This window comes from Fukomys damarensis, unplaced genomic scaffold, assembly GCF_012274545.1.
Source record: "Fukomys damarensis isolate Sample0158 unplaced genomic scaffold, DMR_v1.0_HiC HiC_scaffold_21, whole genome shotgun sequence".
In the NCBI taxonomy this organism is placed as follows: domain Eukaryota; kingdom Metazoa; phylum Chordata; class Mammalia; order Rodentia; family Bathyergidae; genus Fukomys; species Fukomys damarensis.
In genome coordinates, this window is record NW_022900933.1 from 41742262 (window position 1) to 41764995 (window position 22734).

The window sequence follows — 22734 nt, forward strand, 5'->3', positions numbered from 1 at the left end:
CGCCCGGCTAGCGTCGGTGGAGCCCCAAGCAGGAGCACGTGGCCTTGGCGCTGGCTGCTAGCCTGGGAGCAGGAGTTTTGGGGTCTCGGGTATGTGTGGTCCTTGTGGGGCTGTGCGGCCTGTCTGCCAGTACTGGGACCTTGAGCGGATTGGAGAGGCCACATTCCTGCCCAGAGCCCTCCCACTGCCGGCCCCAGGGGCTTCCCTCAGCGGGCTGCCTGGGGTGGTCTTCCATGGGAGCCATCATCCCAAGTGTGCCCCGAGTCACCTCAAACTTTTTACTCCCTCTCTTCACCCCAGCCCACCGTGGAGGCTCTTGAGCAAACCCTGGCAGAGTCCTAGTTTGTGTGGGTGTTGGGGGGTTCCTCTTTGAATGTTTGGGGGGCTGTGGCCTGGCGGTATTAGGTGCGTTTAGAGGGCTCTGGGATGGCCTTGAACTCCCCAGGCCAATCCATGCCCTCCTCCATTTCATCTCATGCGTGTCCCTCCTGTGGATCTCCCCAGGCCCCTGCCCTCACCTTGCCCACCTGCAAAGTGGGCTTTGCTGTAGGAATCACAGCTGGGACAGCACTGAGGGACCAGGGTGCCCCCTCCCCAGGACCCAGGACCCTCTGCCCAGCCAGGCCAATTCTGTGGCTGCCCTCCACCCTCTGAACAATCTGAGGTTAGATTGTTCAACCTTAGCAGGATCTCTGGCCCACCGTCTTCTGCCCCACACCTTTGCCCCATGCCAGGTCCTAAATGGACTTGGTGCTGCCCATAGTGCCCAATCCTTGAAGTGCACAGGCCACAGTACTCTGCTCAGCCAAATCCTCGGTGTTCACAGCTGCTCCTGGTGCTGTGTCCCTGTGCACCTTTGTACTAAAGACCCTTGGCCAACATAACGTCCCTGTGGCCCCTGACTTAATGGCTTCTCATCAAGTGTCCCCCCCCACTTTCTACAATAGTCTCCCTCATCTATGAAGTGCGCCATTGTCCTGGTCCCCCGACTCCTCTGCCATCCCCACTATAAGTCCCTGGGTTTTTTGCTGTGGGTTATGGCCCATGATTGTGCCTTTATGTGCTGAAGAAATGTCAGGAGGGGTAGCACTAGCTCCTGGATTCTAGACCCCAAGCAAAGGAGGCACTTCTGGCCAGCCTCCCCATCCAAGAGCTGTATCCACGCCCACCTGCAACCTGGGTCTGGGAGAGCCCTGGACCCTGACTCCATTCTCCTCATACTGACTCCCTTGGCTTTTGGGCCTAACCAACCCCAGACATTCCTGTGTCAGTTTTCCTCTGGTGTGGATGAGAACTTGTCTCTGCCCTCCTGTGACCTATGACACCTCTCACAGAGGATGCCAGGTGCCCATGTGGACATCCTGTGTGTCTGACTTGCGTTGTCCTCAGAGTGGGCTTCTCTGGCTCTGTGCAGCTTTGGGAGGAGTCTGCAGGGGGCTGAGGCTCTCCTTGGGCCCCCTGGGCCTCACTGACCTAGGCTGAGCCCAGGGTCCGATAGAGTGGGTGGCTGGAACCCAAGCTACAGAGCCTGGTGGAAGCTGTCCTGTCTCTTGTTCTGTGGGTAAGGAGCGGGGAAAGGTCAGGATTCTTGTCCCTTGGGGGCATATGCAGTCCTGGTTCCACTTTGCTGCCTGGTGCTGGGGATGCACCCTGGTAAGCTCAGTATGCCCTAAAGGTGTCACCTTGGCAGTTGTGGCAGCAAAGGCCCTCCCCTGTAGAAAGACCACATTGATCCACCTACCTTTGGGTTCTGAGGGCCCTTGAGGTCATGGTGGCTGGGTATTGACAGGTTGGGCTCCTGCCCTGGCACTACTTGCTGGAGTCTTGGGTCCCCAGATGGAGAGGAAGCTGTACCCACTCCCAAGTTGGGCCTCTTGCTCTGCCTGGTGTTTCCTGAGGTTTGACTTCCTGGGTGACCTGCTCTGGTCTGGGGAAGCAGCTGGTGGGAACTGATCCTGGGAAGGGACTTGTTTCCAGTGTCTCCTCAGGGCCTCGGTTCAGGACTCCCAGGCTGGTGAACACCCATGTCCTACAGTGTCAGATCTGAGATGTGCCATGTCTGGGAGTACATAGGCCCTGCCAGGGATTAGTGTGAGGTGTGTGTGTGTGGGGGGGGGGAAACTGCTGTGTGTGCCGGCTGACAAGCTGGGCAAGGTGGTCAGTCAGGAGCCAACATGGCCTGATTCTTCCCTGGGCAATGGCCTGGCATGGGCAGGGTCCTTGTGTTGGCAGTGGCGGAATGAGGCTCCTGTAACATCTGCTTCCTAGAGCCTGTCCTCCCAAGTGGCTGGTGTTTCTGGAACTTGCCTGGGCTGCAAGAAGTCCCGGTGACCCAGTGTGTCTGTGGTGTGGTTAGTACAAGACTTTGAGCCACATTTCAGAACAGGAGCCATCCTGCTGCCTGTACTCATGCTTGGGGCTTTCTCTTACATTGAAGGGCTGCTGCCATGTCCTCTGGAGTTGTCTTTCTTTCTTACATTGCATGACATTAACACCCAGGCTTTTGGGATGGCCTTTGTGCTTTTGTTTTAATACTGTACACTTGTAGATGAAGACAGAAAATGGATTGGTAATCTGTTGGCCACCTGCAACATCAAGACTGGCTTGGACCCTCCAGTCTTCTTGGTGTGATATTTTAAATGGTTGAGAGAAGTCTCTTCAGGTGTTTTTCATTTGCATCATAAATATTTTGTTGTTTTGAACCCAGAACTTTGTGTGTACCAGGCAGGTGCTTTATCATTGAGTTCCATACCCAGCCCTTTTAGTTTTTGGGACAAGGTCTTATGAAGTTGCCAACGCTGGCCTTGAACTTGAGAGCCTCCTGCCTTGGCCTCCTTCATAGCTGGGATGACAGATGTGTGTGTGTGTGTGTGTGTGTGTGTGTGTGTGTGTGTCTATGCCCTGTTTTTTTGTTTGTTTTTTTTTTTTTAATTTTTTAATTTTTTTGTGGTTCTGGGGCTGGGACCCAGTGCCTTGCACATGCTAGGCAAGTGCTCTGTCACTGATATACATCCCCAGCCCCAGTATATTTTATTTTTTATTTAAACTTTCCAGCACAGTTCCCATGTGAGCTGTTGGGGTGGCACACACGTCCTAAGATCTGTGGTCTTCCCCTGCATGTAGAGGCCCTAGGGTGTGTTGAGGCTTTGGGTCTTGCCCAGTTTTCTTTGCAACGGCATAGGCTGCAGGGGTGACCTAAAGGTGTGACCCTACCCTCCAGGGATACATCATGGTGGCAGGAGTTGTAGAAACAGGCCCATCCTGGGAGGGGTGGGGTGGCTTGGGCTACACAGCCTCAAGGGTGGCCGGACCTCTGCCTTCCTGGCATCAGCAGCATCCCGTTGTCCCCCAGGCACACAGGTAGGAACTCTGGGTCCTGCTCCAGGTGCAACAAGCCCCCATTTTCTGCCAGTGCTTCTAGGGTGGGCTTGTTGCTTGCTAATTACCTTCCTTGTTTGGAGAAAAAAAACTTGACCTTCAACTCTTACACTTAAAAGGAAGAAAAGCAGCAGCTAGCATTCAGAGAAGTTGGGGAGTACATGATCCTAAGAAGCAGCTCTCCCCTGTGGTCCTAGGAAGGTGTTGTGTCTGCCCTATTATGTGTTGGGCTCTGGGAGCTGAGGTCTGTCTGCATTGACAATTAAGGTCATCCTGCTGAGCACAGTGCGCTGTGCCAGGTCAGGGGGTCAAGATGTCACATGGTGTGGGGAGGCATCACCATCACCCAGGTTCATGGGGAAGGTGAACCTGGGTGAGAACCAGTGCAGTCCCTTCCCCAAACTGCCTCCTGCTGAATTTGGGCTGCTTACAACAGGATTCTGGGCTCAGTCCTGTCTGGTGTGTTGCTCCTGTTCCCACAGAGGCACCTGCCTGACAGCCCTTGGTTGGACTTGGCACAGGCCCTGCCTCATACCTGGTTCTCTCGGCAGTATTAAAACCCTAGGGAAGGTCACACCTTGCTTTCCCACCTAGGGCTCTCCCTGGATCCCATGTTTCCTGGTGTCCCCAAGTGCCTGCATCTGAGAGTCACATGTAGTAGGCATAGCCAACTGGGTGCTGGGATTGTCCCCACTCCGGGTCACAGGAGGGACTTGGAAGGGCTGTGACTGGTTGTGGCCACTGCTATGACGTGTGGTCAGTTGTAGTCTCACACCTTCTGACCTGGGCCTGGCCAGATATTGCCATGCATGATTGAGTCCCCTGCTTGCCTTTCTTTGTTGGGGGTCCCAGCCCCTTGGAGGCCTTGCACATAGGACTCCTCACATCCTCCACAGCTGGTGATGGCTGTCTGGGAGATGATCCTCCTGAGGAGCAGATCCACTCTGCCCACATCACCTGGCTTAGATGCCTTAGTGGTTCCCTCCGTATGGGAGCCCTGTGGCACCTTAGGGCCCCATAATCTGTAATCTTTTGCATGCTCTTGACCATAGCATGTTCTCCCTGCTGTCCCCTCTGCCTGGACAGCCCCTGCAACCTGGTGTGATTGTGTTTACATCATAGCCTGGGACAGTGCTGCTTCAGCCCCATGTGGAAGCCAGCCAGCTTGGGACTCTCATGGTCCAGGCTGAGGTCCTCTGGGGTATGTAGAGCTGAGCACTGCCCACAGAGTGGTCCCTGATGGTTCTGGGGAATGCAAGGGTAGTACATGTGCATATAGTGGAACCCCTAGGGCTCACAGGAGGGCAGCTAGAGGGGGTCTCTGCCTCCTGGGCTGCAGGTACTGCTGGGGAAGTAGCAGGGGCTGTGCTGTCACAGTGTCCTGTGGGTCAGCAGGAAGGCCTGGTTGGTTCCATGGCAGGATTGCTCCTGGTAGGAAGTGAGCCCTGAGGCCTGCCCTGGGGTGGCATCAGCATTCCACACTGCACTCAAGGAAGGCAAGGCCAATGCGTTTGGCCCTTGGGCCGGCATCCTTTCCCATGGGGGCAGCTGTCCCAACCCTGCCTTAGGAAACCTTGTTAGCCACATGCTCCTCCATGTACAGTCTGCTCCCTGTCCCTTTGTAGACTTTTGTGGGGATAGCAAGATTGCCCTGGTGAGGGAGACAGGTCAGTTGCAAGTGAGGACAGAGAAGGAGGAAGATGCCTGAGTTAGGAGGTAGTGGCCAGGATACCTGTGTGAGATTGGGATATGTTGTCTCAGTCACTGTCTCATCACTGAGACAATGCCCAACACCAACAGTTTAAAGGGGGAGAGGTTTATTTTGGCTCCCATATCAGTCGTTGGGCAGCCTGCTTCAAAGAAGAAACAGCATACTGGAGGGGCCTGGCAAAGGAGGGGTGGGTAGTTCACAGAGGTCAGGAGGAGCTGGGGAAGGGAAGTATACCCTTCCAAGTCACGCCCACGGTGACTGCCTCTTTCAGCAGGACTCTACCTCCCAGCAGCAAGACAGCTCTGACCTCCATAATCCAGTCTCCCAAAGGTCCTGCCTGTCAGCACATGAGGCTTTGGGGCAGTGATGGCAAACCTTTTAGTTTTCAGTGATAACAAAACAGCCTGTTGCAGCACCTATGCCATAGGTTTGCTACCACTGCTTTAGGAAGACATTTAGAGCTGAACCATAATACATCATGCGGAAATGGCTCAGGGGTGGGAATCTGGTTCTCCCGAGGACTGATTCCACATCCCTGGATCCTGTTCCGAAACTGCAAGGGATGCTCTCCTGCCTCTGGTGGTGTAGGCCTGGGAGTGGATCCTGCAGGGGTGGGAAAGTGTGTGGCTCCCACTGCTTATGAAGCCTGTGGTCTTGGGGGCTGTTTCATTATCCTCTTTGTTCTGTGGCCCCCGACTTGCTAAAATCCCATGTCACCCCAAATCCATACTTGGAACATTTCTGCAGCCATTTATCACATGCATGCAGGTGTCCCTCTGTAGTGGTACAAAGGCCTCTCCCGGCCTGCTCAGGGCCATGTATTTTGCATCATAAGCTATTTGTGGGTAACATCCTGTGAAAGTGGTCCCTGTGTGTAGAGCTGAGGCCTCCTAGAATTCTGAGCCGAAGGAAGAGCTCTGAGGGTGATAGCGCTGTGGCAGAGGTCAGTGTCAGGGACTCAGGACACAGTTTTGAATGGGTTGCTTGACCAAAGGTGACCAGGTGCTCAAGCAACCTGGCATGGTCCCTGGGAGTGGAAAGCCTCTGTGTGCTGGTCAGCATCAGTAGGACTCTGTAGAACAGAGCTGCCATGCCTGACCGATGTGGGTTCCACTGTGACATTCATTTTTTTGATTACTGGAAATTGAGTGAAGGACCTTTGCAGTGAGCTACGTCCCCAGTCCTTTTTTTCTTTTGGTATGGGACCGAACTCAGGACCTTGTGCTTTTGAGGCAGGTGGCAGCACCACTGAGCTAAATGCCTGGCCCCGTCCTTTTTATATCATATTTTGAGGCAGGGTCAGACTTGTGACCCTTTTGCCTCAGCCTCCCAGACTCTGAGATTATGGTAGTGAAGCGTTGCGCCTGGCTCTGTGTGTGTGTGTGTGTGTGTGTGTGTGTGTGTGTGTGTGTGTGTGTGTGTGTGTATTCTACACTTGAAGTGAGGAATATGTTGAAGTACATTGTACACACAGCCAGGTCTTTTATGCAGGAAGGTCTGTGGGTTTTTTGGTTTGTTTGTTTTTGGGTGGTTTTTTTTTTTTAGTTGAGAAGAGGTCTTACTGTGTTGCTCAGGTTGGTCTTGAACCCCTGGGCTCAAATGATGCTTCTGCCTCAGCCTCCCAAGTAGCTGGGCCTACATGTGCATGCCTCTGCGCATGGCTGAGGTCTGTGATTGTACTTTTTTATCTTTTTGCGGTGGAACCCACGGCTTCGTGCATGTTAGGTGAATGCTGTTCTACTGTAGAGTGGCACCTGCAGCATCAGTCTGATCTTTGGCATCGTGCGCAGCTAGGTGACCACCCCAGGCCCCCTTTCCTGTGTCCCCTGCCTCTCCCCTGGGCTCTGTCGGTGTTGCATTGACGTGGCTTAGTTACCAAGCTTCCTGCACAAGACTGTCCCTGTGTCCCCGGCTCAGTCCTTGCTCTTGCTGAATGAGATGTGCGTAATTTGTCAGTAGTGGGGGACTTTGCTCACCTGCAGCGTTTGGTGGTCTGAGCAAAGCTGCTCTGAAGGTATGTGCTGGGCTTATGTGGACCTTGTTGAGGCTGACGGCCGCTTCCTGTGATGGTCTGATGTCCGGCTTCTCCCCTGCCATGAGTGCCAGCCCAGCTGCCTTCCTGGGTCCTGGTCACCTCAGCGTTCCTTTTTTTTTGCATGGTGTTCAATTGGTGTACAGGATATCTCCTTGGAGTTTTGGGATTTTTGCCCTAGCACTTTTTTTTTTGTACCAGGGATTGAACTTAAGACTTTGTGTTTGCAAGGTAGGTGCATTGCCACTGAGCTAAATCCCAGCCCCACACTTTCTAGTTTTTGAGATGGAGTCTTACTAAATTGCTTTGTCTGGCCTTGAACTTGTGATCCTTCTACCTTAACCTCCCATATAGGTTCACAGTGTACATTACTGTGCTCAGCTCATTAGAGTTTTGATTGGCATTCATCTTTTTGTGTATTTGTATTTGCTGAATGGCTGGCTGGCCTGTTTTCTGAAGTTGGGTTCTGTTCTGTTTTTGTTTTGTTTTGTTTTTTTGATACCAGGGATTGAACTCAGGATCTTGTGTTTGTGAGGTAGGCAGCAGAACCACTGAGCTAAATCCCCAGCCCCTGTTTTCTTTTTTACAGTCCTAGGAATTTGACTCAGGGACTTGAGTGTGCTAGGCAAGCCCTCTACCACTGAACTGTACTCTGGCCCTTCATTTTTATTTTGTTTTAAGACAGGATCTTGCTAAGTTGCCCATGCTGGTCTTGAACTTTCTATCTTCATGCCTTCACCTCCTGAGTAGCTGGGATTACAGGCTTGCACCACCAGATTTTTTGTTTGTTTGTTTTGTTTTGTTTTGTTTTGCGGTATGGGGGAATCAAGAGCCTTGAGCAGAGCACACTAGGAAGTGTTCTGCTGGGCCACTCCTCTAGCCTCAACGATTGTGTGTGTGTGTACTTATGTGTGCACACATGTGGGTGTGCAGGACTGGAGATTAAACCCCCAATGAACTATATCCTTGGCTCCCTCTTTTTTTTATGTTTTTATTTTGAGAGAGTGTCTTGCTAAATTATAAATTACCCAGGCTGGTTTACAAATTACAGTCCTCCTGCTTCAGCCTGCCAGAGCACTGGGATTACACAAGTGTGCTACCACCTCTGGCAAGAGTTTGTTTTGTATTCTTTTTTGGGGGTACCAGGGATCAAACTCGTGTTTTCTATTCCTTTTATCAGAGGATTGAGATTATGCATTTTGTGTGTCTTAAGAAATTAGCCTTGGACCAGGGATTTAGCTCAGTACTTCCAATGCCTGCCTGGCAAGCACAAGGACCCAAGTTCGATCCCTGGTACCGAAAAAACAAAAACAAAACAAAACAAAAAAGAAATTAGCCTCACCAAAGTGATAAGAGACTTTATGCTCTTTTATTATGGGACTTTTTGAACCTGAAGTTTATTATCCATTTCAGGTTGGTTTTTTTGTGTAAAGGCCAAGATTCTTCTTGCTTTTGCATGTTTTTGTCCATTTGTTCCATCACCACTTGTGAAGGACACTGTCCTCTGCCATTAAGTTGTCCCAGCCCCTGGGAGCAGAGCATGCAGCCTGCTATGCATTGTGGTGGATGTTTGTTGGACTCTGCTTTCCTGGTGGCCTAAGGGTCTGCACTCTGCTGGTCCATGTTGTCTTCATTGTTGTGACTTTGTGGTAGTGTTATGTGGATCTTCCCATTACTCTAGTTTCCCTCAGAAAGTGCTTGTTGAGTGTCAGGTATGGTGGCACATGCCTGTAATCCCAACACTTGGAAGGCTGAGGCAGGAGGATTGCCAGCCTGGGCCTCATAGTGTATTCAAGGTCAGTCTGGAATACATAGTGAGACCTTGTCCCAGAAATTAAAAAAGAATGAGCTTGTTGATTTACATAAAACAAGTAAGTGGGCTTAGGGTTGGTTGAGACCATAGCTCTGTCTTGGGACGGTGAATGTCATGGCCACGCCAGGCTTCAAGACTGGCAGGTTTTAGTGCCTAGCCTGGTGACTCATGAGCCAAGAATGGCTTCCACATTTTTAAGTGGTTGAGAAAAAATAAAAGGAGAATGCTTCAGGACATGTGAAAATATTATGAAATTCAAATTTCAGTACCATAAATAAAGTTTTATTGAACACATCTGTGCCAGTGACAACACATGGATTCCCTTGGCTGCTTCCAAGCTGTGGCCACGCAGTTTTTCCTCCACATGTTCAGCCTGGCAACCTGGCTCTGCACACCAAGGTGTGAAGGGCAGTCTCCCCTGGGAGCTGGGTGTCTTATGATTAATATGGAGCCTGGCACTGCCACCCGGACATGGGACTGGGGGCTCTGCCCACAGGTTGGCTCCTGCCCCAGGCCAATTGCAAGCTGCAAATCAGACTGCCCCTTCCAGTGCTGCTAGTGTTCAGGAGCAGCTCTTAGAACTTGGGACATGCACTCATGTCTGCCCCTCATCACTGCATTGTTTCCTATCCTTGGGGATCCTGTGCATCACATATCTTTCCCTGAGAGGGTTCTGCCCTTGAGCTGGTCCAGCCTGTAGGTGCCCAACTCCATTCCTGGGCACTGCCCAGAACTTGACCAGCAAGCAAGTGGGCCATGTGGGTCTCCGCACTTGAGGGACTTTTTTTTTTTAAGTTTTTGGCAAGTCAAAATAATTGAGTCTAATTTTTTTCTTTATCAGATTATTTTTTCTTTGTTTACTTATTTTTTGCTTCACGTGCTAGGATAGAACCCAGGACCTTATACCAGTTAGGCAAGTGTCCTACCACTGATCTACACCCGAGCCTGAGATACTTTTTTTTTTGTACTGGGGATCAAACTCAAGACCTTGTGCTTGCGAGACAGGCAGCAGCAGCACCACTGAGCTAAATCCCTGGCCTGAGACACTTTTTAAAATCTGGTTCAGTGTGAGCCCATTGTGGGGTCACATGCTTGTAATCCCAGCGCTCTGGGAGGCTAAGGCAGGAGGATCTTTGCAGGTTTGAGACTGCTTAGTAAGTTGAAGACCAGCCTGGACTACATATGGAGACCCTGTCTCAATGTATTATCCCCTCCAAAACAAAAACCAAAACCACAAACTTGTTTTATCAAGGTGCAGTCTGTGTTGAAATTCATCCAGGGAGTGTTCAGGAATTCAGTGAATGTGATATCTTCCCAGAGCACACAAGGAGGGCCCCAGGCTAAGTTCAGAACCTTCCTGGCACCATGGAGAGAACCTGTGGCCCTCATGTCATGGGCCTTGCTTTTTCCAGTTCACTGTTTGCTGTAGTGCCTGTTCTCTGAATGCCAGCCAGCTCTGAGGGCTGGTACTGAGCCTGTGGTGATCAGGTGTGCCTGGGCCAGCACCTGCCCCTTGGGAGTACACCAGCAACAAGGTGGTCACACAGGTGTCAGCTGCTAGGGCCTGGCTTGGGGACAGAGCTGGCTGGGATCTGGTCTTTTTCATGCAGCTGCTCTGGCCTGCTTGTGGGCATTGGGCTGATTCCAACCCCACCAGGCATCCTGGTCAGCCTGGTTGGATCAGATGCAGGGCAGGGGTGCCAAGGGCCAGTCAGGGTGTTTGGGTACAGCTTTGTGAAACTGGTGGAAGGGTGGCTGGGCTGTCCTGGGCCTGCCTTCCTTCAGGCCAAGCATTACCTATCAGACTGCCTATCACTCTGCATGTGGAGCTGTGAACCATGAGCTTTCACCACTGGGGAAGTGCACCCTTGGGATCAGCTCCCAGTTAACTGGTGCTTGTTCCCCTTCCTCTTCCTGGGGTCTAGTAAGCATCTTGGGATAACTGCTCCATTTCAGTATATGCATTATCCTGGAAAGCCCGACCTGTGTTCTTTGTAGTAGCTGCTTCTGTTGTTTGGGGAGAAAATGGGCTGGGCCAGTATACACTCTGTGTTGAGATGGTCTCTGGAAGCTGATGGTGGACACACCTTCCAGGTCTCCCATGGGGAGGTGTCCCCATGACTCTGTCAGGTGCCAGACACCTGGAGCTGGGCTGTGCCGGGAAAGGTGTGCCAGGTGCCCCAGCCTTCCCAAAAAGGCAGGAACAGGACCTGGCTGCCTTCTGTCTAGTACTACCTGCCCTTCAGTTGGTGTGGGGCTTCACCTCCTCCATCCCTCTCTTCTTCTCCCTCCCTTGGGTTGCAGGGCAGGGGTAGTGCCCCTGCCTGTGTGCTGTCCCCATGCTGGGGGATATGGGGGCAGGCAGGCTGTGGTGTCATGTCTGCAGTGGGGCTACCAGTGACACACTCTCCATCTGTTTGCAGACTATGTCTACTTCGAGAACTCATCCAGCAATCCATACCTGATCCGAAGGATTGAAGAACTCAATAAGGTAGTATGGCTACTCATGGGGCCCAAGCCCTACATGGCTGCTGCCCTGTGTAGCTGTGGCTGAGCAGGGTCTTCCTTGTATTTGCCTCGGTGTGGGTGGTGGTCTTGGGGCTCAGGGCTGCCCTTAAAGTGGACCTTAGCTGTATCATCCTCCTGGACACTATCTCCCATAGGCGAGGCTGCAAGTGGTCCCTGGTGGCCTCTTAGGGGCTGTGACCAGGTTTCTCTGGGGACAGGGGCCTCTGACAAATTAATGCTATGCCAAGTGGTGGGTACTGTCCTCCTGGGGCTTGAGTCCCCTGGGGCCTGAGTAGAGCCCAGCTGCTCAGAGGACTTTAGGTAGATGATGCTGGGGACCAGCAGGAGACCAGAAAAGCAGTCATCAATGCCCATGACAGAGGCTATGCCTGTTCCCCAGTTTCCTTGCCCTCACCTGGCTCCTGTTGGCCTATGATACCTTGATGGCCCCAGGATGCCTGTGGGGTACTGCAGGGTTATCTGCATGTTGGGGTCCCCTGCTGCCTCCTGCCCTGGTCACTGGACAGGTACTTGCTAGTTGATCAGGGCACATGGTCATGCCCATAAACTGAGGTCCAGGGGGTACCCAGAGCTTGCCTGGGTTGGGACTGGGATGGGAGGGAAGGCACTTGTAGGTTCCAAAGCCCCTAGCTCAGTCCATTCACTCTGGGCTTGGAGCCACATCACTTGGGAGGCCTCAGATTGGCTGAGGGGCCTGGTGGTATCAGCTACCTACTCCTAGTCTCCTTTTTTCTTAGTGCTGCTCCATTTGGAGACTTTCCTAGAGTGTTAGGACGGTCCTCACAGGCCCTACATCCCAACTACCTCCCTCCTCCCTCGAACCCTACCCTCCCTGGTATCCTGAGGTGATCTGAGTGAGCCCCACGAGCACAGCTGGCCTGTCTGGGCTCGGGGGGTGGTGACTTGGGGTTCTTTAGGTTAGACAGGATGGGTGGGAGGTGGCCCCAGGTGGGCATCATGGTGAATGTGGCCCAGGAAATGGGCCTGGGGCTCACTGGGGCTCTACTGGCTAAAAGGCCTTGGCTGCGGATATGTCACCACTTTGTGGGTATAGAGACCTGGGGTTGGGAGCACAAGCAGGTCAGAGTGGCTTGGCAATTCCTTGGGAGGCCTGAAATTAGTGGTGGCCGCAGTGTCCATCCTCTCTGTCTTGTGGGCTACTGGGACTTGAGCCCTGGCATGTACCCAGATAACAGCTGCAGGGGGCAGAGGCAGCAAGTTGGGGTGTGGTGTTGGTGGTGAAACTGGAGGCCAGCCCCACATGCTGGTCCAGCAGGCCCTTGTTCACACACCTCAATGTGCACACACTTCGGATGTGAGGAATCAGGCTTAGAGAGAGGCTTCTTCCTGAGAATGATCCACGTGTCCTTTCCTTCCACCTGCAAAGGAGTTGCAGGTGACCAGTGGCCCCACAAACAGAGCAGGTACCTGCCCTGTCTTCTTCAGATGTTCCCAAAGTTTGTGGGCCCTCCTTAGGGAGGGCAGGCTGTGGCCAGGCAGCTGCACATATATGAGCACTCTGAGACCCCTAGCTTCTGTTCTGCTGCTGGTATATCAGCTTCCTCTCCAGGCTCCCCAGAGCCCAGGAAATGTGCCAGAGTGCAGGGCACTCAGTGTTGCACAGGCTGGGAAATAGAAAAGCTCTGGCCCCCATATGGATTGGAGGGTGAGGGACTGCTCTGGTGACAGGTGTCTGAGCTCAGGACAGGCTGGAGAACTGTGTGGGTAAGCCACACAGTGGAGCCCTGGCTGGAGCAGTGGACACAGGGCACTGATACTGGCGGCGTTGAGCATCTCCTAGGGACCAGGATCAGGACCAGAACTCCCCTACTGATACGGTGACCTCATCAGGATATTGGCTCCCCACTACAGCCCTGGAGGATGCCATGCACCCAGCTTTCCACTCTAATAGAGCTCCCCATGGGCAATAGAATGAGATGTCTGGGGAGGGCTTTTCATGAGAAAACAGTTCACAATATGATGAAAACAGCTAAAGGCAGAACAGAGCCCATGATGTCCATGGAGGGGGAAGAGGCACAGGAATGAATCACTGCTGTGGTGATGGGGTGAGGGTGCCTCCCACATCCTCCCCACAAGGGGACAGGATCCACGGACTGGGGGAGAAAGAGCTCAACCCAGAGCCCAGCATCCACTCTCTAGGAATGACAGACAGGAGCTCTACCAGAGGGACCTGAGAAGAGAGGAGGCATCTGGGATGGAAACCAGCCTCCTTCACAGCACCACGTGAAACTTCAGGACTTGGGGCCACAATGCTTCCCAGGAAAAGCAGGTCCCATGTGCACCAGGCTGGGGAGCAGCTGCAGAGTGCCCTCTTCACAGCAGTTCTGCAGGCGAGTGGCTGAGGTGAAGGGAGCAGTGTGGACCCTGTACCTAGCTAGACCTCCACCACAGGAGAGGTCTCCTGGGGACACTGTACTCCTTGAATAGGACTGCCAATTAGGGAGGACGTCAGATACTCGTGAGCATGGTGTTGGGGATCTCCAAGAGACTAGACATTCGTCCAAGGGCTCTGCTGCTGAGCGAGTTAGAAGAGCTCGTGATAGTCATGTGGAGAACTAGGCAAATGGAAGCACTGTGGTGGTGAACTTGGAAATGGTTGTACAGAGCCCAGCAAGGTGGCAAACGCCTGTAATCCCAGCACTTGGGAGGCTGAGGCAGGAGGATCGCTGTGAGTTCGAGACCAGCCTGGGCTACATAGTGAGTTCCAAGTCAGTCTCAACTACATAGTGAGACCCTGTCTCAAAAAAACAAAAAAGGTTGCACAGAGAAGAAATGGAGGAGTGTTGGCCATTCATATGTGGTCATACATTATTAGAATACAAACATAGAAGTGGATTGAATCCAGATGTGGTATATTGGGGCAGGATAGTGTTGGGCGGGTATGGTGTGGGTGAAAGTGGATTCCTGGTCTCCAGAAGCAGGGCTCGTGGTAAACCTTCTGGTCAGGCCTGGAAATCAGGCACACCTGTGTGGCTGCCTTGGGGTGTGGGCTGCTGAGTGTCAGTGCAAGACTCATGTGTGCTGACATTTCATACTGCACATGTGTTACTTTGGGAATCTTTGAATTTGAAAACAAGTGCCTCTCAATTGCGCTGTGGTGTGCCCTGTTGGGCAAGGAGCCAGCTAACGTGTGAGTGCCCAGTGGCATGAGCACTGGACTGTGGCAGCAGACCACCCTGATATAGCTGGTTAGACAAGGGAGGGCAAGGCTCTGTGCAGAGGCTCTAGTGACTCCCCTACACTGTGCTCTGTGACCCGGTAATTTTCTTAAAGGCATTTTGTTCAGTGTTACAAGTGATGTACACTTGTCACTTTTATAGAAGTTAGAATTGTAATTCTTGCATTATTTAGCATTTTACATGAGCTCCTGTTGTAAAAAGATGGTTCCTAGGGATTTAGCTCATTGGATCTGCTGCCTGCCTCTCAAACACAAGGTCCCGAGTTTGTTCCCTGGTACGAAAAAACAAGAAATGATGGTTCCCAGTGGGGTACAGTGGTGCATGACTGTAATCCCAGCTACTGAGGAAGCTGAGGCAGGAGAATCACAAGGCCAGCCTGGGCAATTTAGTAAGGCATTGTCAAAAAATGGCTAAGGGGGTTGTAGCTCAGTGGGGAGCACTCCTGGCCTCAGTCCCTAGTACTGCAAACAAACAAAGGTTTCCTAAGTGGAACTGCTCTGCCTTCAATGCCCTCCACCTGTTGCTTGCACTGCTGGGGGAGCTCGATGAGGCACAGCAAGGTTTGGCTACCTCAGCAGCTACATGGTGCCTTCTGTATCTGGTCCGTGACTGGAACACTGTGCCCCAGAGCCATGAGGTCCTGCCCATTATAGGGCCTTTTCAATGTTGTTGGCAGGAGGCTCATGGGGATAAGGGGAGGGATGAGTTGTGGTTCTAGGTTCAGGGTGGGTGTGTCTCTGCTCTAGGTCCCCTCAGCCACCCTGACTTCATAAGGGTTCCAAGGTGGGGTTGACCTGGGTTCCCTGTCCTATTCTGTCCCATGGCTCTAGGCTCTGGGGTCTTGTCCCTTCCCTGGTGTGACCATTCCCAAGGTCTTGAGGGGTAGATAGGGGTGTGTTCATGGCCCTTGGGAGAACTGAGCCTGTCTGGGTGGCTGTTGCTCAGATGCCCCTCCTTGCTGTTATAGACGGCCAACGGGAATGTGGAGGCCAAGGTGGTGTGCTTCTACCGCAGGCGGGACATCTCCAGCACCCTCATCGCCCTGGCGGACAAGCACGCAAGTGAGTCTTGGCCTGTCTCTATGACCTGCCTGGGGGAGGGCTGGGACACTAGCTACCTGGCCCAGCCACGCTGGTTCCCTAACCTGGAGGAGAGCCCTTGCATCCCATGCCCATTTGCATCCTTTCTGGAGCCTCCTGGGGCTTCGATGAATAATATCCCTTGCCGTGCTTCTCACAGCATCTCATAGACCAGCCTGGGTGTCAGTGGTAGGGATGGGAGACACTGGCCCAGACCAGGCTGTGGCTACTGCCTGCTTCTGTAGATACTCTGCTTGTTTTCACTTTACTGAGAAGTTTCTATAGGCATTCTGAACAGTATTTAGAAGACAAAGTTTTCTCCCTTCATCCTTAGAACTCAACTCAAGCCTTAATCTGATAAACACTGGTTGGAGATATGTAAACTCACCCTTATCCTAATCACTGTCAGGGTCTTACCCTGAATCAGTTACCCTGAATCAGTTGCCTATGGACTGGTGATGCTTTGTGCACATGGAGGTCACAACCTCAGCGCAAAGGGCTGCCTGAGCCCCAGGAGCACTCAGTCTTAGACCCCTGTATGTCCAGGGCAGAGGTAGTGGGTTCTGGTGACAAGTAGTCCTCCATGACAAGCCCCGGGTTCCAGTAGAGCAGGCATGGGGAGGTTCCCGCTGCCACACGTGATTATCTGCCTGATAATTTGGGGTGGAATCTTCCTGAGCCTAGGGCGGTGAGGCTGTGCTCAGTGCAGGACAATGTCTCACAGTGGTCAAGGAAAATGGCTATACTGGGTGGCCAGGGCTGTTCACCAGGAGTGCTGCTGTCCCCCAGTCTGTTCTTGCCACTAGCTAGTGGGGGGGTACCTGCCTGTAAGCCCCACCCCAATTCCAGCTCCTAGTGGGAGGAGCTCTTCCTAGAGGGTCCAGAGCCTCCTATGATGTGTGATCTCAGGGAGCCACCTCCCTGTCTCTAAGCAGGGTTGGGGATGGGGACTTTGTGGGATTATACATGAGGGTGGGAAAGGGCCATGGCCACCAGTAGGGTGGGCCTGGATATAGGATGACATTCTGCCACCCTGCCTAGTAGCCATGGGTGGCCTTGTGTGGAGCTCAGGAGGCTTTGCAGGAGGCATATTCAACATCTCCTTATGGGGCTACATGCTCAGAGCACCATGGGTGCAGATGTGAGCGCCCCTCAACTTCTAGCCCCATTATGTGCCTGCCCTGCAGGCAGCCCTGCTCCCAGAACTAGGAAAGTGGGCATCTTAGGGCGTTGGTTGGAGCCAGTGGAGGTTGCCTCAAGAGGACCTGAGGCTGATGCTGGCCTTGGGGCCTGCCCCATCCCATCACGTGCTGTCCAGCATAGGGCAATTTGATCAGAGATTGCTGTCCTTGTGGGGTTGTGGATGACTGCTCCTGAGCAAGGAGGTGAGCAGCTCAGTGGGTCTACCCAGCCAGGCTACCTGGAACAGACCCACATCCCCTGCCTGGCCTCTGAGCTTGGCCTAAGGGTACCAGGACTTCCCACAGTCACCACACGGGGACAGCAGAGAGCTACAGGTCTAGGTGGCCCAGTGGGTCTGGGGCTGGGGCTGGGGCTGGGGCTGGGTGACAGTGCCAGGTGGATCCTCCTGGTGGCCAGCATCACCTACCCCAGTTTGGTGGGCTGAGACAAGCCTGAGAGTATTTGAGATACAAAGAGTGTTTCTGAGGTAAGCTTTCTGTCAGTCAGTTGCCCAAGTTAACCTTGAACCTGGAATCTTCCTGCCTTAGCCTCTTGAGTAGCTGGAATTGCAAACATGCACTATCAAGTATTTTTCTTTAGCATAGGGCAGGGGCAGCAGTCAAGCCACTGGAGGTACTGGGCAAGGCCCTGGTATTGCCTGGGCCCTGTTAGTATCCAATGCCTTGGTATATTGAGTCCCACTTCTGGTCTGTTGCTCCACGTCTTGGCAGGCCTTCCCTGAGCCTGCCGTCTTCTTGTCCTTTTCCATGGAGGAGGGGCTGACTTGTGGAGTGGGGTGGAGCGGTCTGGCTTGGGGCACAGGGAGTAGGGGTGGGCAGCCGACGTCAACTGGGTGAGATGCCAAGACCTGGGTGATCTGCAGCCGGGTGGTCTTTGTCCCCACCGGGAGGCCTGTGGCCCCCGTGTCTCCTCGGTCCGGGCCCTGGGCAGGGAGCAAGCGGCCGGCGCTGGCGCTAACCTGCCGTCCGGCGCTATCTATCTGTTATGTAGCCCTGTCAGTCTGCTATAAAGCTGGACCGGGGGTGGACACCGGCGAGGAAGGTAAGAGCTGACTTCTGTAAGGAGGGCGTCCTGGTGTCTGTGTCCTGGGGCTGGGGGCGGCAGTGTGCTGAGGGACATAGCCTGACGGGCAGCCTGCATGCCCGTCCCTGCGTCCCCTGCCAGCCCGGCCGAGGAGGGGGCTTTCCTGTATTGGCCTGCAGCTGGCCGTGAATATGGCGTGGCCTGGGGCTGTCCTGCTGGTGCCTACTTGGCCCACCTGCCCTGGACATGTAGTTGCTCCCATTTCCTTCCTTTCTCTGGCCTTCTTCTGAGGTAGGCCCTGGACACCATGTCTTCCTCCCCTTCCTGTCCCGATGCCCGGAGCCTGTCTCTGCAGAGTACCTTTGAGCAGGGACATACCAGGCAGTTAGGCAGCCCTCCTAGGTCTGAGCTTGTGCAGCTGGCCTGGGGCAGGTGTCAGCTGGTGTCTGCAGCCCCCACTCACTGATGCTCTGTCCTTTAGGGGAGGTGGAGGAGGAGGTGGAGAACCCAGAAATGGTGGACTTGCCTGAGAAGCTGAAGCACCAGCTGCGGCACCGGGAGCTCTTCCTGTCCCGGCAGCTGGAGTCGCTGCCTGCCACTCATATCAGGTAGCTCCCTCGCCCTCTCTCCCAGCCCTCCTTGTCTGTTTCTCCTCCACCTGTGTGTCCTTCTCTTCCAGGGGCAAGTGCAGCGTTACCCTGCTCAATGAGACTGAGTCGCTCAAGTCCTATCTGGAACGCGAGGTGAGGCCCAGCCCACATCAAGCACCTTCTCATGAGGACTGGGCCCCTTTTGACCCACAGCACCCTGGGACCAATATCAGGGAAGCAGGGGATACAACCCATTGGATACCTCCAGGTGTCCTAGGGTCTATTTCCTCCAAGATGACCCATGTGGTGAAGCCCTGCCCAGGACTCCAGGGATGGAGTACATGGCCACCCATGGGTCTTGAAAGGGCTTGGTGGATGTCATACAGAGGATAGACAGAATTCTATGTAGGCTATGCCTGCCCCTGACCCAAGGTAACCTGCAGGTTGGCTGAACAAGTCCCTGTGCCCTTGGGTCAATAGCTGGAGCAGCTGGGAGAGCCAGGGGGAGTGGGCCTGGGCTAGGTGCCCTAAGGGCTGCCCAGCTTTCCAGGAGCCCAGAGCCTTGGAAAGTTCACTACTGGGCCGAGGTACATGGGAAGAAGCCCTGGTATAGCCTCATGGAGAGACACTGAGAAATGTCTGAGGATATATGTGAACAGAGAGCTGGTAGGGTCACAGTTATGTGTTGATGAGCTTGGTGACCATCCTGGGTACTGCTGTCTTGGCCCTGAAGCCTAAGGGTCCTTTGGTGCCTGTTCCCACTGCCTGTTAGGAAGGGTAGGTTCCAAGGCTCAGGGCAAGAATATTGAAGACCTGGGAGGTGCAGAGGCCCATAGCTTGGGGTGGGTGCTCCTGCCCAGACCTGTGATAGCCCTTATATATTCTGCACAGATAAGCTCATTAGGCAGCTACAGAGCTTGGGAAAGCAGAGAAGGTACTACAGAAGTGGGCCCACTTGACCACTTGGGTGGAGAGGAACCAGGGCAGGCCCTCTTGCATCTGGCTGTGTCTTCACAGCCCAGCTCTTGTGCCTGGGATGTACGTAGCATGCCGTGTGAACATCCAAATACAGCCACAAGGGAAGTCAGTTGGTTTGAGCATGGAACCTGGGAGCAGGGCAAGGCTTGGAAAATAGCCAGGAGTTGAGGCTGGTAGGATGGAAGCATGAAGTCCAGGAGAAGCTGGGGCACCACAGCAGGACTGGGCAGAGGCCAGGTTTCCCTCTTCAAGACTGAGCCACTTGGGACTTCCCAAGGAACATGACCTTGGGGGTAAAGTGCAGGATATGAAAGAATGAAAAAAAGGTTGTGGCTGTGAGTTCTAGCCCAGAGGGATCTGAGGCTGAGGTTGGAGGTGACCGCAGACCCTGAGCCCTGAGAAAATCTGTGCGTTGAGAACACTGCCTCTCTGTGTGCAGCATGACCGCCAGGTGCGTTCCCAGGAGCCTTGGAGTGTTTATAACTCTTAAACACTTGTGTATAAATTAAATTTTCAAATTGTTGCTGGGGACAGAAAGGCAATGGCTTTGGCCTGGCCATCCCCAGCTGACCATGGCACCTCCTGCTGGGCTCTGAGCAGATGTTCCTCATTTGTGGCAATCTCTTGCACCCTCTTCACACGCTGTATTTCTCCTGCTGCTGTGGTGACCTCATCTGCCCCAGGTCCTAGGGCTGAGGGCACATCTGACACCTGTCTTGTGTGGTGTTTTTCAGGATTTCTTCTTCTATTCTCTAGTCTACGACCCCCAGCAGAAGACCCTCCTGGCTGATAAAGGGGAGATTCGAGTGGGAAACCGGTACCAGGCTGACATCACAGACCTGTTGAAGGAAGGTAGGGTTGGCTGGGGACCAGAGCGGGTCTGCTAGGTGTAACTGTCGTGGGGAAGAGGCTGGGATGCCCACCAGGAGGGAAGCTCTTCAAGGGCTAGAGTGAAGGTGTTTGAGGCACCTGGGAATGCTGTGCCAGGCCAGTGTCACCCCCGCCTCCTGTCATGTACACAGCCGAGAAGGATCAGGGCAGCATGTTCCAGAACTCCAGTGCCACATGCATCAAATGGGCCATGGGCCATTGCTAGTTAGTGGGTTGATTTTCTTTGTTTCCTTTTGATAGCTTTTGTGACCCTTAAACCTTTTTTTCTCTGAAATATTTACTTTTCAAGAATCCCCTGGCTTGGGCCAGCCTTGCAAGTGCAAGTGCCCAAGTTTGACCCCTGGGACCCCCCCAGAAAAAGAATCCACTGGCTTTTTTTGTGTGTGTGTGAGGCCTGCCAAGAGGCTGGGGAGATAGTTGCTGTCATTGCCTCCCTTCTCAGAACCTTCATTTCCACAGGAGTGGGTGTATACCCCACTCCTTCTTTGCAAGAGACCCATCTTTCATCTCCTGGTGGGACTGATGAGGCCTGGCTCTGCCCCGTGACATCTGGCAGGGTTAAGCATCCTGTGCAAGTGCTGCTCATAAGCCCCATGGGGCTTGAAGTTCTGGGAGACAAGGACCCTCTTGGGTGTGCACCTGAGTCAGGGATGTAGCTTGTAGGGTGTCCTGCACATCTATGAGTGCAGAAGGCTCTCCAGGTGGCAGTGCCCTTGGGTATCTTGGGCCTGGGTGGGGAAGTCCCCTAGGGGAAGGCTATCTCTGGGTGCAGTGATAAGTGGAGTCTTGGGTCTGGGTTTAGGCCCTCAGGCCAAAATTAGGGTTGCTTTCAAGCAGTAGAGTTTCAGTCCTTGTGTGCTCCCCTCTTGAACAATGACCGGCTGTTATAGCTCCGGCATGGCTGTCCTCATGCCCCAGCACCTTCAGTTCTGATGTTCCACACAAGTCCCTCTTTGTAAAGACCTGACCATGTGGGCCACCCAGCCACTCTGTACAGCGGACACACCTGTTGGGCTCTGTCCATCTCCCACGTGGCTGCAGCCTCCTGTGCCTTGGGTCTGTTCCTCTTTTAGACAGTGGAAGTTGCAGCAGCTCTTTTGTGGGGTCCTGAGGGTTGGAAGGTCAGTGCTAGTCACAGCAAGTCTTGGGTCCCTGGGTCTTCTTGGCTGACAGGGTTGGATCCCAGGGGTTCCCTGGGAGGCTGCCTGTGTGTTTTCCTCTGTCCTTTGTGGAGGCCCCTTGCTACCCTTCAGATGGGAGATCCACAGGCTAGGATTTTCTCCTGTCCCCTTTCTGGGTCTCCAGATAGCAGATGTTGGACCCTAAGACAGACCACAGTGTGCTTCCACTACTTTCTGGGGGCCATAGTGGGTCTGCTGGGGGTGAACTCTTGGTTCCTTTGCAGCCTCCTAATTCTGTGGATGTAGTATCTAATCTCCCTGAGCTGTTAGATTTTCATTTATTTGTGTGCTGGGGATTGAACCCAGGGCCCATTGTATGCCAGGCATGTATCTCACACTAACCATGCTATGGTGGTCCTGGCTAGGCATGTTCCTGACCTCACTGTGTGTGCCCAGCCCTTTCTCTGTTGGCATCTATGGATCTTTGTCCTTGTTATGTATGGGGGGATCCAGGTGAGGCACAGAGCCTAAGAGGCAGCTGTGTGGGGCAGGTGAGCTGGGAGGGGCTTGCAAGAGGGCGGGGCCTCCCATCACCCTGTGCCTGTACTCTGGGGCATCCTCATGGCATATCCTCTTCCTGAACAGGGTTAGCCCAATGGCCCTGCAGGCGGCCCTAGCCACCTCACAGTCTCCCATGTGAGGACCACAGAGGGGGGAAGATACTGAGGGTGGGAGCTTCCCCAGGAGCATCTGTCCCCCAGAATCTAATATGCCAGCTGGCTGCCCTGGTGCCCCTGTGCTCAGTGGAAACTGGGACAGCTGGAAGAGAAGTAGTGCTCACCATGCCCTGCGACATTATAGGGGGTGGGGGCCAGGAGAAGGGCCAGATGTGAACCCCAGTGCCTCCTCCCTCTCTTCGCAGCTTTGCCACCTCCTGCTTGTGGCAGGCCTCTGCTGCAAGGTGGCCTCACCAGCTGGTTTGTTTTGTTCTGTTTTTGCAGTACTGGGTAGTGAACCTAGGTCCTTCACACTGAGCTATATTTCTAGCCCTTCTGTTAAAGATTCTTATTTTCTTCTTTTAGATTCTTATTTTTCTGTTTTGAGACAGGGTCTTGCTAAGTTGCCCAGGCTGGGCTGGAACTTACAATTCTGCCTCAGTCTCCCAGAGTATTGGAATTCCAGGTGT

At 53.5% G+C, this 22734-nt stretch overlaps 1 protein-coding gene across 4 annotated transcripts in view; it reads left to right on the top strand.

Annotated features, from left to right (window-relative positions):
* The window catches only part of Mta1 (metastasis associated 1), a 44582-nt gene that overhangs the window by 10956 nt on the left and 10892 nt on the right, over window positions 1-22734 (top strand). For 3 of the 4 annotated variants that reach the window (XM_033766866.1, XM_019205014.2, XM_019205015.2), the window contains 6 exons: window positions 11358-11425; window positions 15631-15724; window positions 17936-17986; window positions 18450-18576; window positions 18648-18711; window positions 20271-20388. In XM_033766866.1, coding sequence (XP_033622757.1) covers window positions 11358-11425; window positions 15631-15724; window positions 17936-17986; window positions 18450-18576; window positions 18648-18711; window positions 20271-20388 — 522 coding nt within the window. Of the gene's footprint in view, window positions 1-11357; window positions 11426-13623; window positions 13815-15630; window positions 15725-17935; window positions 17987-18449; window positions 18577-18647; window positions 18712-20270; window positions 20389-22734 lie in introns of all 4 variants that reach the window. The other variant, XM_019205016.2, reaches the window with a different exon arrangement.